The sequence below is a fragment of the Hypanus sabinus genome, chromosome 1 (assembly GCF_030144855.1).
Source record: "Hypanus sabinus isolate sHypSab1 chromosome 1, sHypSab1.hap1, whole genome shotgun sequence".
In the NCBI taxonomy this organism is placed as follows: domain Eukaryota; kingdom Metazoa; phylum Chordata; class Chondrichthyes; order Myliobatiformes; family Dasyatidae; genus Hypanus; species Hypanus sabinus.
In genome coordinates this window covers 178,394,584-178,407,131 of record NC_082706.1, presented here as the reverse complement: position 1 = coordinate 178,407,131, position 12,548 = coordinate 178,394,584, and the positions used below count along the sequence as shown (strand labels likewise).

Here is a 12,548-nt window from a genome sequence, read left to right as displayed (position 1 = left end):
ACTACAGATATACAGTGGATTCTGGTTAATTGGGACACATTGGGATCTGTACATTTTGGCCCAATTAAGCAGCTGCCCCAATTATGCCCCGATTTCATGGAAATAGTTAAAAGAGTACTAAAACAAAAAAAAACAAAAATGAATAATTATTGACAGAATTCATCCAGTGTACCTATGAACTAAATCAGTACAGATATTGGACTGCCTTCATAAAATGCTATTAACAATTGCATCCTCCAAATCTTCATTTTCATAGCAACATCAAGATGATTGTTGATACCTTCAAATTCTTCTTAGTTCCTAACTTATTGAAGTAGTGAAATGGTTTCATTTTCCCTCCCGGCTGTTTCTGGCACCTCCAAGCCTGAATGCTTGAATTTGCAGTGAAAAAAAACAGTTCAGAATTCTACTGCTTACTTCTCTCCAACTGGCAATGATAAAAGTCACCACTTCTTGAAAACAAAAACAAAAACACACACACACACACACACACACACACACACACACACACACACACACACACAAAATACTATTTCAAACCATCTGTTCTAACCATGGTGTCGCATCTAGCAGCCACACAAGTGCAAGCAGCTGATACTTGTTAGAACCTGTTCAGCAACCCTGTCTCCTGCCCCAATAAAGTGACATAGTGCTCAAATAAACAAAAGGACCCCCGGTAATTTTCTCAATTAATTTTTGTTCTTTTAAAAGTTGTCCCAAATAAGCAACTGCCCCAGTTAACTGGAATACAGTGTAATTTCATGCAGTATACTTGATATTTCAATTTCTACCTTAATTGCATGCGTAAATCTTAAAACAAAATATTATTAAATAAACATGATTTAACCATTTGCTGATACTACATTTGCTAGATATTTAAGGTTGTGTTGAACAGAAACTCGATAATAGCAGGTTTCAGATAAAAAGAAATTATTGCCACGAAAATTGCTGGACCTATGAGGGAGGTTTCTTTGGAGGCCATGTCAAATGTGCTTTGCTGTTGATTGCATGTCAAACCCATGATCTTCAGAAACAGGGATCATGTTTTTTTTCACTTGATTGGTAATTAAAGATGATTTCATAGGACAAGTATTGATTGACTTTCTTTTAACCCAGATAAGTGTGAGGTGATTCGTTTGGTAGGTCAGATATGATAGCAGAACATAGTATTAATGGTAAGACTCCTGTCGGTGTGGAGGATCAGAGGGAACTTGAGGTCCGAGTCCATAGGACACTCAAAGCAGCTGCGCAGGTTGACTCTGTGGTTAAGAAGGCATATGGTGTATTGGCCTTCATCAATTGTGGAATTGAATTTAGGAGCCAAGATGTAATGTTGCAGCTATATTGGACCCTGGTCAGACCCCTCTTGGAGTACTATGTTTAGTTCTGGTCATCTCACTACAGGAAGGATGTGGAAACCATAGAAAGCGTGCAGAGGAGATTTACAAGGATGTTGCCTGGATTGGGGAGCATGCCTTATGAAAACAGGTTGAGTGAACTTGGCCTTTTCTCCTTGGAGCGACGGAGGATGAGAGGTGACCTGATAGAGGTGTATAAGATGATGAGAAGCATTGATCATGCGGATAGTCAGAGGCTTTTTCCCAGGGCTGAAATGACTAACATGAGAAGGTACAGTTTTAAGGTGCTTGGAAGTAGGTACACAGGAGATGTCAGAGGTAAGTTTTTCTTATGCAGAGAGTGGTGAGTGCGTGGAATGGGCTGCTGGCGACGGTGGTGGAGGCAGATACGATAGGGCTTTTTAAGAGACTCCTGGATAGGTACATGGAGCTTAGAAAAATAGAGGGCTGTCAGTAACCTTAAGTAATTTCTAAGTAAGTACATGTTCAGCACAGCATTGCGGGCCGAAGGGTCTGTATTATGCTGTAAGTTTTCTATGTTTAATTGTTCAAGGATATTTGTTTAACAACCTGCAAGCAATGCCATGTTTTCAAATTTTAGTTCCATTTATGTTCTTCAGTTGCAGTTCTTATTCTATACTTCGAATATACATTTATATCTCTCCAAGACATTTTAGTAAAAACAGGCTAAGGTTGAAGTGCTTCATAGTTGGCAAACTTTCTGTAATTTTAAATGATTTCTTTCATTTTGATTGTTATGTGTTTTCTTTTATCTTTGCATCTTTACAGATTTTAAAATGTATTAGTCAGTTGGAACTGGCTCAGTTAATAGGTACAGGAGTAAAAGCACGTTACATTTCTGGAACAGTTCGAGGCAGAGAAGGATCCGTTTCTGGAGCCAGAGATCAAGCTGCTGATGAATTTCTGGGCCTTGGATTGGGTAAGTTAGTGTTGCCACACAGGAGTCTCTGAGAACCAGTAAACCAAGCTAGAAGTTAGGGGGTTCAAGTTAATCTTTATATCACATTTCATCTTGTATTAAGAGAGGAAACCTGCTATTCAGGTGATTTGGTTTCTATAATTTCTCAACTTGTATCAAAGTACTTTGTTTTCTGAAGTATTAACAAATTTCAACCAATTTTTTAATTCAGAGTGGCTTCAGTGGAGGCTGACAAAATCAGTTTTCATTGTTATTATTCATGATATCAGGTATATCAGGTATGTTTAATCATATCTTATGTTTATAGTTCCCTGCAGTTTAATAGTATTCAAGTATCAAATGTTTTATTTTGTAAAGGTAGCAGTGAAAAATTAGCACATAGCTGTTTCTTTCTTTGCTACTCAGGCACATTGGTTGGTGGGACTGTGGACCGAAAGCAGATAGCCAGCATCCAGGAATCCATTGGTGAGACAAGCTCTCAGAGTGTTGTTGTAGCAGTAGACAGGTAAGATTGATTTTAGTGTGAAAGTTAAATGACTTGTGAATCATTTGCCATATTTCACCTACTCGGTCACTTAAAATCTGATAATTCAGCTCCTTTGCAAGGTATTACAGGACCCTTGTCCAATATGTTAATGTACTAAGCAAATTGTACAGTCACCCAGGAAAATGAGTGACAAAGCTGGCAGAGTTGCTGCTTCAGTTCCAGTAATTTCAGTTTAGTCCTGACTTTGGTTGCTGTCCAGATGGTATTTAAATATATTCACTGTAATTTCATAGGTTTCCTCTGGGTGATTTGATTTCCACCCTACGGACTGGTAGGTTAATTGACTGCTGTAAGTTTTAAATGTATAGGTGATTGATAGAATCAGTTAGAAGCTGAAAGGAGTGTGGGGAGAATGAAAATGGGATTCAGCAGGCTAAAGGACTATTTCTCATGTTTAATGGCTCTGTGGCTCAGAAACAAATCCACTTGCATGATACATCTAGACTGTACATAGAGTATCTCCTTTATGAATGCCTTCAGTTGCTTTTGTTTGATTTATCTGTCAATATTTTTACTAGTCCAATCATACAAAAAATTCTTTTCACTACTCCTGCTGATTGTTTTCATATTTGATTTTTGTACCTTTCTATTGCCATTCTAAACCATATTACTTTGTGATCACTGGTCTTGCCACAGACATTGTTCATTTGCTCTCAGAGCAAGTTCTGGCATTTCTCTGCTTATCATTGGGTTGAAAATGCACTTTGGTGGAAATTCATACTCTGCTTCATGCACTAAACAAACCACGTAATAGAGTTCTGAAAGAGGTGGATGAAGAGATCGTGGAGACATTAGTAATGATCTTTCAAGAGTGGTTAGATTCTGAAATGGTTCCAGCAGACTGGAAAATTGCAGAAAGTCATTCCATTCTTCAAGGAGGAACGAGAGGCCGAATAAAGGAAACTAAAGACCAGTTAGTCTGACAACAATGGTTGGGAAGATGTTGGAATCGATTATTAAGGATGAGGTCTCAAGGTACTTGGAGGTACATGAGAAAATAAGCCATATTCAGCATGCTTTCCTCAAGGGAAAATCTTGCCTAACCAATCTGTTGGAATTCTTTGAAGTAGTAACAAGCAGGATAGACAAAGGAGAATTGGTTGATGTTGTATACTTGGATTATCAGAAGGCCTTTGACAAGGTGCCAAACATGAGGCTGCTTAACAAACAACAAGCCCAGGGTATTACAGGAAAGATTCTGGCATGGATAAAGCACTTGCTGATTGGTAGGAGGCAAAGAGTGGGAATAAAGAAAGCCTTTTCTGAATAAAGGGTTGCCTGTGACTGACTAGTGATGTTGCACAGTGGTCAGTGTTGGGACCGATTCTTTTTACATTATATGCCAGTGATTTGGATGATGGAATTAATGGCTTTGTTGCAAAGTTTGCAGATGATATGAAGATAGGTGGAGGGGCAGGTAGTTTTGAGGAAGTAGATGGGCTACAGAAGGACTTAGACAGATTAGGAAAATGGGCAAATAAGTGGCAGATGGGAATACAGTGTCAGAAAGTCTATGGTCATGCACCGGTCGAAATGAAAGGTGTTGACTATTTTCTAAATGGAGAGGAGATACAAAAAACTGAGGCGCAAAGGGACTTGGGATTCCTTGTGCAGGATTCCTTGAAGGTTAATTTGCAGGTTGAGTCTGTGGTGAGGAAGACAAATACAATGTTAGTATTTATTCCAAGAGGGCTAGAATATAAAAAGAAGGTTGTACTGTTGAGACTTTGTAAAGCACTGGTGATGCCAGGTTTGGGCCCCTCATCTTAGAAAGAATGTGCTGAATTCTTTGCCACAGACAGCTATGGAGGTTGTTTTATGTATACTTAAGGCAGAGGTTGATAGGTTTTTAATTGATCAGGGTATGAAGGGATGCGGGAAGAAGACAGGAGACTGGGGCTGAGAGGAAAAATTGGATCACCCATGATGAAATGGCAGAGTACACTTATTGGGCCAAATGGCCTAATTCTGCTCCTATATCTTAGAACCATAGAACATTACAGCACAGAAACAGGCCTTTTGGCTCTTCTTGGCAGTGCTGAACCATTTTTCTGCCTAGTTCCACTGACCTGCACCTGGACCATATCCCTCCATACCCCTCTCATCCATGTACCTGTCAAAGGGTTTCTTAAATGTTAAAAGTGAGCCTGCATTCACCACTACAACAGGCAGCTCATTCCACACTCCCACTACTCTCTGTGTGAAGAAGCTCCCCTTAATGTTCCCTTTAAACTTTTCCCTTTTCTCCCTTAACCCATGTCCTCTGGTTTTTTTCTCCCCTAGCCTCAGTGGAAAAAGCCTGCTTGCATTCACTCTACCTATACCCATCATAATTATATACCCCTCTATCAAATCTCCCCTCATTCTTCTACGCTTCAGGGAATGAAGTCCTAACCTTTTCACAAAATGCTGGTGGAATACAGCAGGCCAGGCAGCATCCAAAAGGAGAAGCACTGTCGGTGTTTCGGGCCGAGACCCTTCATCAGGACTCCTGACAAAGGGTCTCGGCCCGAAACATTGACAGCGCTTCTCCTTATAGAGGCTGCCTGGCCTGCTGTGTTCCACCAGCATTTTGTATGTGTTGTTTGAATTTCCAGCATCTGCAGATTTCCTCGTGTTTGTTCCTAACCTTTTCAACCTTTCTCTGTAACTCAGTTTCTCAAGTCCCGGCAACATCCTTGTTAACTTCCTCTGCACTCTTTCAACTTTATTAATATCCTTCCTGTATTCAGGTGACCAAAACTGCACACAATACTCCAAAATTTGGCCTCACCATAACATTCCAACTCTTATACTCAGTGCTTTGATTTATAAAGGCCAATGTGCCAAAAGCTCTCTTGACGATCCTATCTATCTGTGACGCCACTTTTGGGGAATTATGTATCTGTATGCCCAGATCCCTCTGTTCTGCTGCACTCCTCAGTGTCCTGCCATTTACCTTGTATGTTCTACCTTGGTTTGTCCTTATGGTCTAAACAAATTATAGTTTGGTTGTACTGATGTTCAGTTGAATATTATTGCAGAAAATGAGTGCAGAGGGCATGCATTACAATATTATGTGATTGAGGATGAATTGCAAGCCCTCTGATCATGAAAATGTTGCCCATTTATATTTTCCCAGGATATAAGGAATGATTGAGTTATTTTATTACCAGTACCAAAACGTTCATAAATCTGGTCAACCATCTGCTTGCAAATATGTTCACGTTCTCTTTCCCAGTCTTTAGACATTCGATGTTGGTTTTAAAAGATCATTTGTCTTGCTGTACAATCCTCAAAATGGAAAACCTGCCTCTTTTGCATTCTAGGATCTTTACAGGATCAACAAGATTGGATGGAAATGCTATTGGTATGTCATTATGGAGTATTTCTCATAATATTGCATTATTTTTTTACTAGCACATTAAATAAGTTTTATTTATTTAATATTTTCAGTTGATTTTGTGCGCTGGCTTTGTGCTGTGTCCATGGATGAGTTAGCCTCACCAACGCATCCAAGAATGTTCAGCCTTCAGAAGATAGTTGAAATATCATATTACAACATGGGTCGAATCAGACTGCAGTGGTCCAGAATTTGGGAGGTTATAGGAGACCATTTTAATAAGGTAAGGAAAGAAATTGAAAATACATTTGTATTTCATTTTAAGTGCACTTATTTACATGTGTAAGTAGAACAGCAGACACATAAAATGCTCGAGGAATTCAACAAATCAAGCAGTATCTATGGAGGGAAATAAATAGTCAACATTTTGGGCCACGATCCATCATCAGGTTTGGAAATGAAAGGCCAGATAAGTTGGTGGGGAGGGGAAGGACTACAAGCTGGCAAATGATAGCTATACCGAGTGAGGAGGGAGGGTAGCTGAATGGGGGAGGGGCATGAAGGAAGAATCTGAAAGGGGATAGATGGAAGAGATAAAGGACTGAAGAAGAAGGAATCTAATGGATGAAAGTGAAAGCGAATAGGAACCTGAGGGAGGTGATGGAATCGTGAGGAGAGGAAAAGGGGTGAGCGGAAGAGGGAGGGGGAAACGTAACTAGAACATAGGGACATTCATGCTCGTGCCATCAGGTGGGAAGCTACACAGACAGAATATGAGGTGTTGCTCGCAATCTGAGTTCCTCTTCATGGCTGTAGAGAAAGGCATGGAGAGACATGTCAGAATGTGAATAGGAAGTCAAAATGAAATGGGTAGTCACTGGGAGATCCTGTTTTTTGTGGTACACAGACCAAAGCTGATTGACAAAGCAGTCCACCAATAGGTTTTTTTTGCAAATGAATATTTTTGTTTTTTATTTTTCATGCTTTAATAATTTGGTAATGTTGATCATTCACACCCATTGCTATTATACCAATTTGCATATTATGAATGGTTGTGATAATTTTAAGTACATTTTGTTCAATCAGAATCTTGTTCCTAAAGGGACTGGTTATGTATCTGATGTAATTGTGCCTGATGCTTAAATATGCTGGCAACACACACAAAATGTTTTAATCAGTGTTTTTTTTTGTATAGGATTCCTTGGTCTTTCAATAGTGCTCTATACATTTCTTAATATTGCTTTTGGTCACTCAAGTTAAAATAACTCAAGTTATTTTAACTATTGTCTATTTTGCAACTCTTCTATGCTTCCGTTTCCTTAATGCCCGCTGCTCTCAGTGGCAAATTTTAAAAAAAATATTTTGTTTCAAATATTATGTCATTAAATAAAAATAAAGTCTGCTTTCTGCAGTTGGAAATGTTAGAACTACAGTAGGAACACAAACCAATATGTCCCACAATATCTCCAGATCTACCTTGGCATCATTCAAGCCAATAAACAGCTGCTGCTTTGTTCCCCCCCGCCCCCACCGTGCTTCCTAATTTATACTCCTTGAATGTTAATGATGTATATGAGGTTCATAGCATACCATTTCTAATACAACCTCATCCAATCTTTATTTAGTGGTAATTTTTTTTAAAACAAAAATAATTTTTTAAACCTGACATAAAATGCTTTATTTTTGTTTTTAATTAATTACCACCTTCTGGGCTGTTCCTTTGCCTGCTTTCATCTTGCTTTGCTCTGGCCAATAGAGTTCTATTTCTGTCTTGTTTTAATGTGCTATTTTGTTTTCTATTTGACCCTAACCCTCACCTTCTGTGTTACTTCCCCATCTGGTGATGTTCTTTGTTTAATTTCAACTTTTTAACTTGATTTACTCTTATCTATAGTTGTATTTTATCATCTCACATGTAATAGTCTTGTGAATTTACTTCATTCTACACTGTTTAACTGCAACAACTCTAGATACAGTATGTCTTACAGTATCGTGCAAAAGACACATATATGACCACAGTACTGTAGTAATTTTATGTGTTGCCCTGTACTGCTGCAAAAACAAAGAATACATTTCATGACACGTGAGTAATGCTAAACCTAATTCTGATACGGGTTTCTATTGTGAACTGAGTGTGGGAAGGGGGCAAGGAGAGGAGAATCATGGTGGGAAAAGGACGGGGAGAGAGCATGAAGCACCAGAGAGACATTCTGAAATAATCAATAAACCAATTGTTTGGAATCAAATTACCTTGCCTGGTGTCTCAGCACTGGGTGTGTGTGCACTCATACCAACCACAGCCCCTGGCACTCCTCTGCCCCCTGTCTCACACCCATCCCGCAGCACTCCACCCTCACCATTGTCAACATTCTTTGCTCCAGCCAGATATACAAACTTGCTCTCTGCTCCATGTTGACAAATACAGGACTGTGCAAAAGTCTTCTGCACCCTAATTGTAAAATGTATATGTGCCTAAGATTTTTGTACAGTACTGTAAATCTACTTGTACTTTCCAGCAAAACTTCTCTCGATACAGGACCAATTCATTCTCCTGAAATGTCAGTTAATCTTAATATCTGTGTTACAGGAATTTGTAATTAAAACGGAATTAGTCATTGTGCATATTTTGCATTTCATTTATAATTGTTAAGTTCAAGGACTAAAACAAAATTTCAATAAATTAAGATTTTAGAATATTCTTCAATGGTATTAATTTCATCAAATTAACTACTCTCATTTTTACCAGGTTGGCTGCAATCCCAATGAAGATGTTGCCATTTTTGCTGTAGATTCTCTGAGGCAATTGTCAATGAAATTCCTGGAGAAAGGTGAACTTGCTAATTTCAGGTTTCAGAAAGATTTCTTAAGACCTTTTGAGCACATAATGAAAAAGAACAGGCAAGTTAAAACTTGTTTATTTCTTCTGGTCAAATTTCAAAGTTCTGTCGAAGCTGTTGTAGTTATCATCACTTTTTAAAACAATGATATGAATGTAAGTACTGGATGCAGTATTAGATATTTAGTAAAATATTTAGTAAAAATGTTTTAATAAAAGACAAAACAAATTGATGACAGCAGTGGTTGTCTTAAAATTTTGCATAAAGTAGATTTGTGTTTTTCCATCTAGTTATTTTGCAAATCATTTTGGGATATCAAGAGTCAGGCAGAAAGTCAGGATGTCAAAATTAGCTTGTATAATTTAGCTGGTCAGGTTGGATTATTTTTCCTATCTTTAACCTTATACAGTACATTTTTAAAGCATGTGCACTAACAATAGCAGTTGTTTGCTTTCCAGTCACACTTGTTAACTATTTTGATTACATTTTGTTTTACAAATTTGTACTTTTTCTTTAAGATCTCCAACAATCAGAGATATGGTAGTCCGTTGCATTGCACAAATGGTTAATTCTCAGGCCGGTAATATTCGTTCTGGATGGAAGAATATTTTCTCTGTGTTTCACCTAGCAGCCTCAGATCAAGATGAGAGTATAGTTGAGCTAGCATTCCAAACTACAGGACACATTGTCAGTGAGTACTTTTTTCCTGTGTAATTAAACTGATCAATGTTAGCCTGAAAAAAAACTAGAGATTTATAAAATATTCAATGATGTGAATAGAATATTTTTAATAAATTAGGTTTTATTAAATTTTTGGTCCACTTAATTCAGACTTTAAATTTGAGCCTTCAGCAGAGTGCAATGTGAAAGGCTGTATGGAAGGTTAGCTGATTGGAATCCAGGAAGAGCTAGTTCGGTGCATTCAAAATTGGCTCAGAGGTAGGAAGTGGAGGGTGGTAGCTGAAGGCTATTTCTCGGAATGGAGGTTAATGACTGCTGGTGTTGCGGTCCTTGCTATTTGTTATTTATATAAATGATACGAATGTGATTACAGAAGGATTGATCAGTAAGTTTGTGGATGAGATGAAACTGAGATGTTGTTGATAATAAATAAGTTTATCATAGATTACAGGGGGATCTCATCAGTTAGGGAAGTGGTCCAATGAGTGGCAAATGAAGTTCAATACAAATAACTGGTGCATTTTGAAATGTCAAACCAACATATGACTTTAGAATGAATTGTAGGGCACTAGGGAATGTAATGAAATGGGGACTCGGGAGTACAAGTGAATAGCTTTTTTGAAAGCGGTGTCACGGATAGAATGGTGAGAAAGGCAATTAGCATGCTGGCTTTTCAGTCAGGGCATTAAGTATAGGAGTTGGAATATTAAATTGCAGTTGTATAAGCCATTGGTGAGACCACACTTGGAGTACTGTGTATAGTTTTGGTCAGCCAGTTACAGGAAAGAGGTGGTTAAACTGGAAGGAGTGCAGAAAAGACTTACGAGGATAGTGCCAGAACTAGAGGGCCAGATTGGCCAAGTTGGGGCTTTATCCTTTTAGAGCATAGGAGAATGAGGTGTGCCCTTATAGGGGTTTATAAAATCATGAAGGGTGGATGGTAGCAATCTTTTCCCCAGCGTAGGGAAGTCCAGTACTCGGGGGCAAAGATTTAGGATAAGAGGGGAATTATTTAAAAAGGGCTTGGTTGCAACTTTTTCCACACAAAGGGTGATGAATATATGGAATAAGCTTGTGAAGTGGTTGAAGTGGATACAATATATGGAAGTGGTTGAGAAAGGTGCAATAAGTGCTTGGGTAGGTACATGCATGAGATGGTCTTAGAGTGATATGGGAATGCAGGAAATTGGGATGAGATCGGAAAGCATCATAATTAGCATGGATTCAATGGGCCAAAGGGCATGCATCAGGTTTGTATTGCTCTAGGACTGTAAATTTTAAACTACACGTAAAAATGGGGCATCATTGCTGGCAAGTTAACTGTTTCTGCTTCATAGTTCTGTCCACTCAATAATCCATTTTCCCATCATAACTATGGAAAATTTGATACCATGGAAAGTTAATTTTGTCATGAACAATATCAGTTCTTTCAGAGGATTTAGTACCTATAGTCCATCCTAATAGTTTAATATTTTCCTAAAACATAAACAATTTTAGCATGACTGATATTCGTAACACTGCTGCCACCTGTCATAGTTTCAGAGTTTAGGCTTTAAAGTCATGGCATTACATTTGAAAGAGGTGATATAGATATTACTATCAAGAAAATTTGTCTGCAAAGATAAAGTTCATTTGTTATATTTAAAGCATATGTACTGTTCACAAGCTATTCTGAAGCTATTCATGTAACATGACATTAAATGATTGTTGTTCAATGAAAGCATTATTATTCATTGCAAATGTGTCCTAATAGCATATTCTTATCATTGACATTGGTTGAATTTGAATCTCCATTGGCATATAAGCATGTTTTTTGAATGAAGATTCCTATTTGGATACATAGCTTATTATGTATATGTATAAGACAAGTCTGGCCAAAGTTCTCTGTGCTTTCCAATGACTTTGGATTAAATGACAAATTTGTCTAATGGTCTATATAGCTGTAATGTAGTGAAGAGTCAGCTGAATCCCTTTTAGGATGTAGATCTATAGAGCCTTGAGCAGTATAACAGGATTATCTGAATTAGATCCCCAGTTTTCCTGGAATTGTCAAAATTATGAAAGCAAAATGTTTCTGAAAGTTTAAATTATTTAAGAACTTTTCCATATGTTTTAAACTTTAATATGGAAGTAAACACTTATCAAATTTAAAACTTAAAATATTTACTCCACATTATTTAACAAAGTATCTTTTGAGTTTTCTGTAATTATTCTCATCCATTAAAATTGGATCTGGCACAGAATGTTGCAATGAATTCCCACTATGTGGTAGAGAGTAATTTTTTGAAGAATGAAGAATAAAAAAAATGACCAAATTCATGCCTTTGTGTGCATCAAAGTTCTAAAGTTCCTGTTGGTTAGTTTGAAAAATGTTATGCTATTTGTGAAAATTACATTTCTTCACAAATTCCAGGTCCTCAGAATTGCTGAGGTATAATTATAAAGCTCTCCATTAACTCTGTCTTCACTTCTCACTGTTTTGAAAAAGCAGCCAGCATAATCAGAGACCCCTCCCACCTTGGACATACACTTCCCTATTCCCTCGAGCCGAAGATACAAGAGCTCGAAAACTTGCACCACCGGAATCAAGGACAGCTGTCTGCTTTTGCAAGACTCTTGAACAGATCTCTTATGTGATAAAGATGTGTTCTTGATCCTATAGACTATCATGCTATGGCCCTAGCTCTTTACTTGCACTGCATTTTCCCTATAACTGTAACACTGTGTTATTGCTTCTCGCAGGAACTACCTCAAAGTACTTACATTTTGAAATGATTTGCATGTATAGCTTTCACCGAATCTCAGAGTATATGATAATAATAAACCAATACCAATCATAACTATGCCAATACTTATTTATTAT

At 37.8% G+C, this 12,548-nt stretch overlaps 1 protein-coding gene across 3 annotated transcripts in view; it reads left to right on the top strand.

Moving 5' to 3' along the window:
• Window positions 1-12,548, top strand: part of arfgef1 (ADP-ribosylation factor guanine nucleotide-exchange factor 1 (brefeldin A-inhibited)) — a 185,590-nt gene that overhangs the window by 138,601 nt on the left and 34,441 nt on the right. For all 3 annotated transcript variants that reach the window (XM_059982419.1, XM_059982409.1, XM_059982428.1), the window contains 6 exons: window positions 2,148-2,298; window positions 2,704-2,803; window positions 6,154-6,194; window positions 6,281-6,450; window positions 8,914-9,065; window positions 9,523-9,695. In XM_059982419.1, the coding sequence (XP_059838402.1) occupies window positions 2,148-2,298; window positions 2,704-2,803; window positions 6,154-6,194; window positions 6,281-6,450; window positions 8,914-9,065; window positions 9,523-9,695 (787 nt within the window). The remainder of the gene's footprint in view (window positions 1-2,147; window positions 2,299-2,703; window positions 2,804-6,153; window positions 6,195-6,280; window positions 6,451-8,913; window positions 9,066-9,522; window positions 9,696-12,548) is intronic.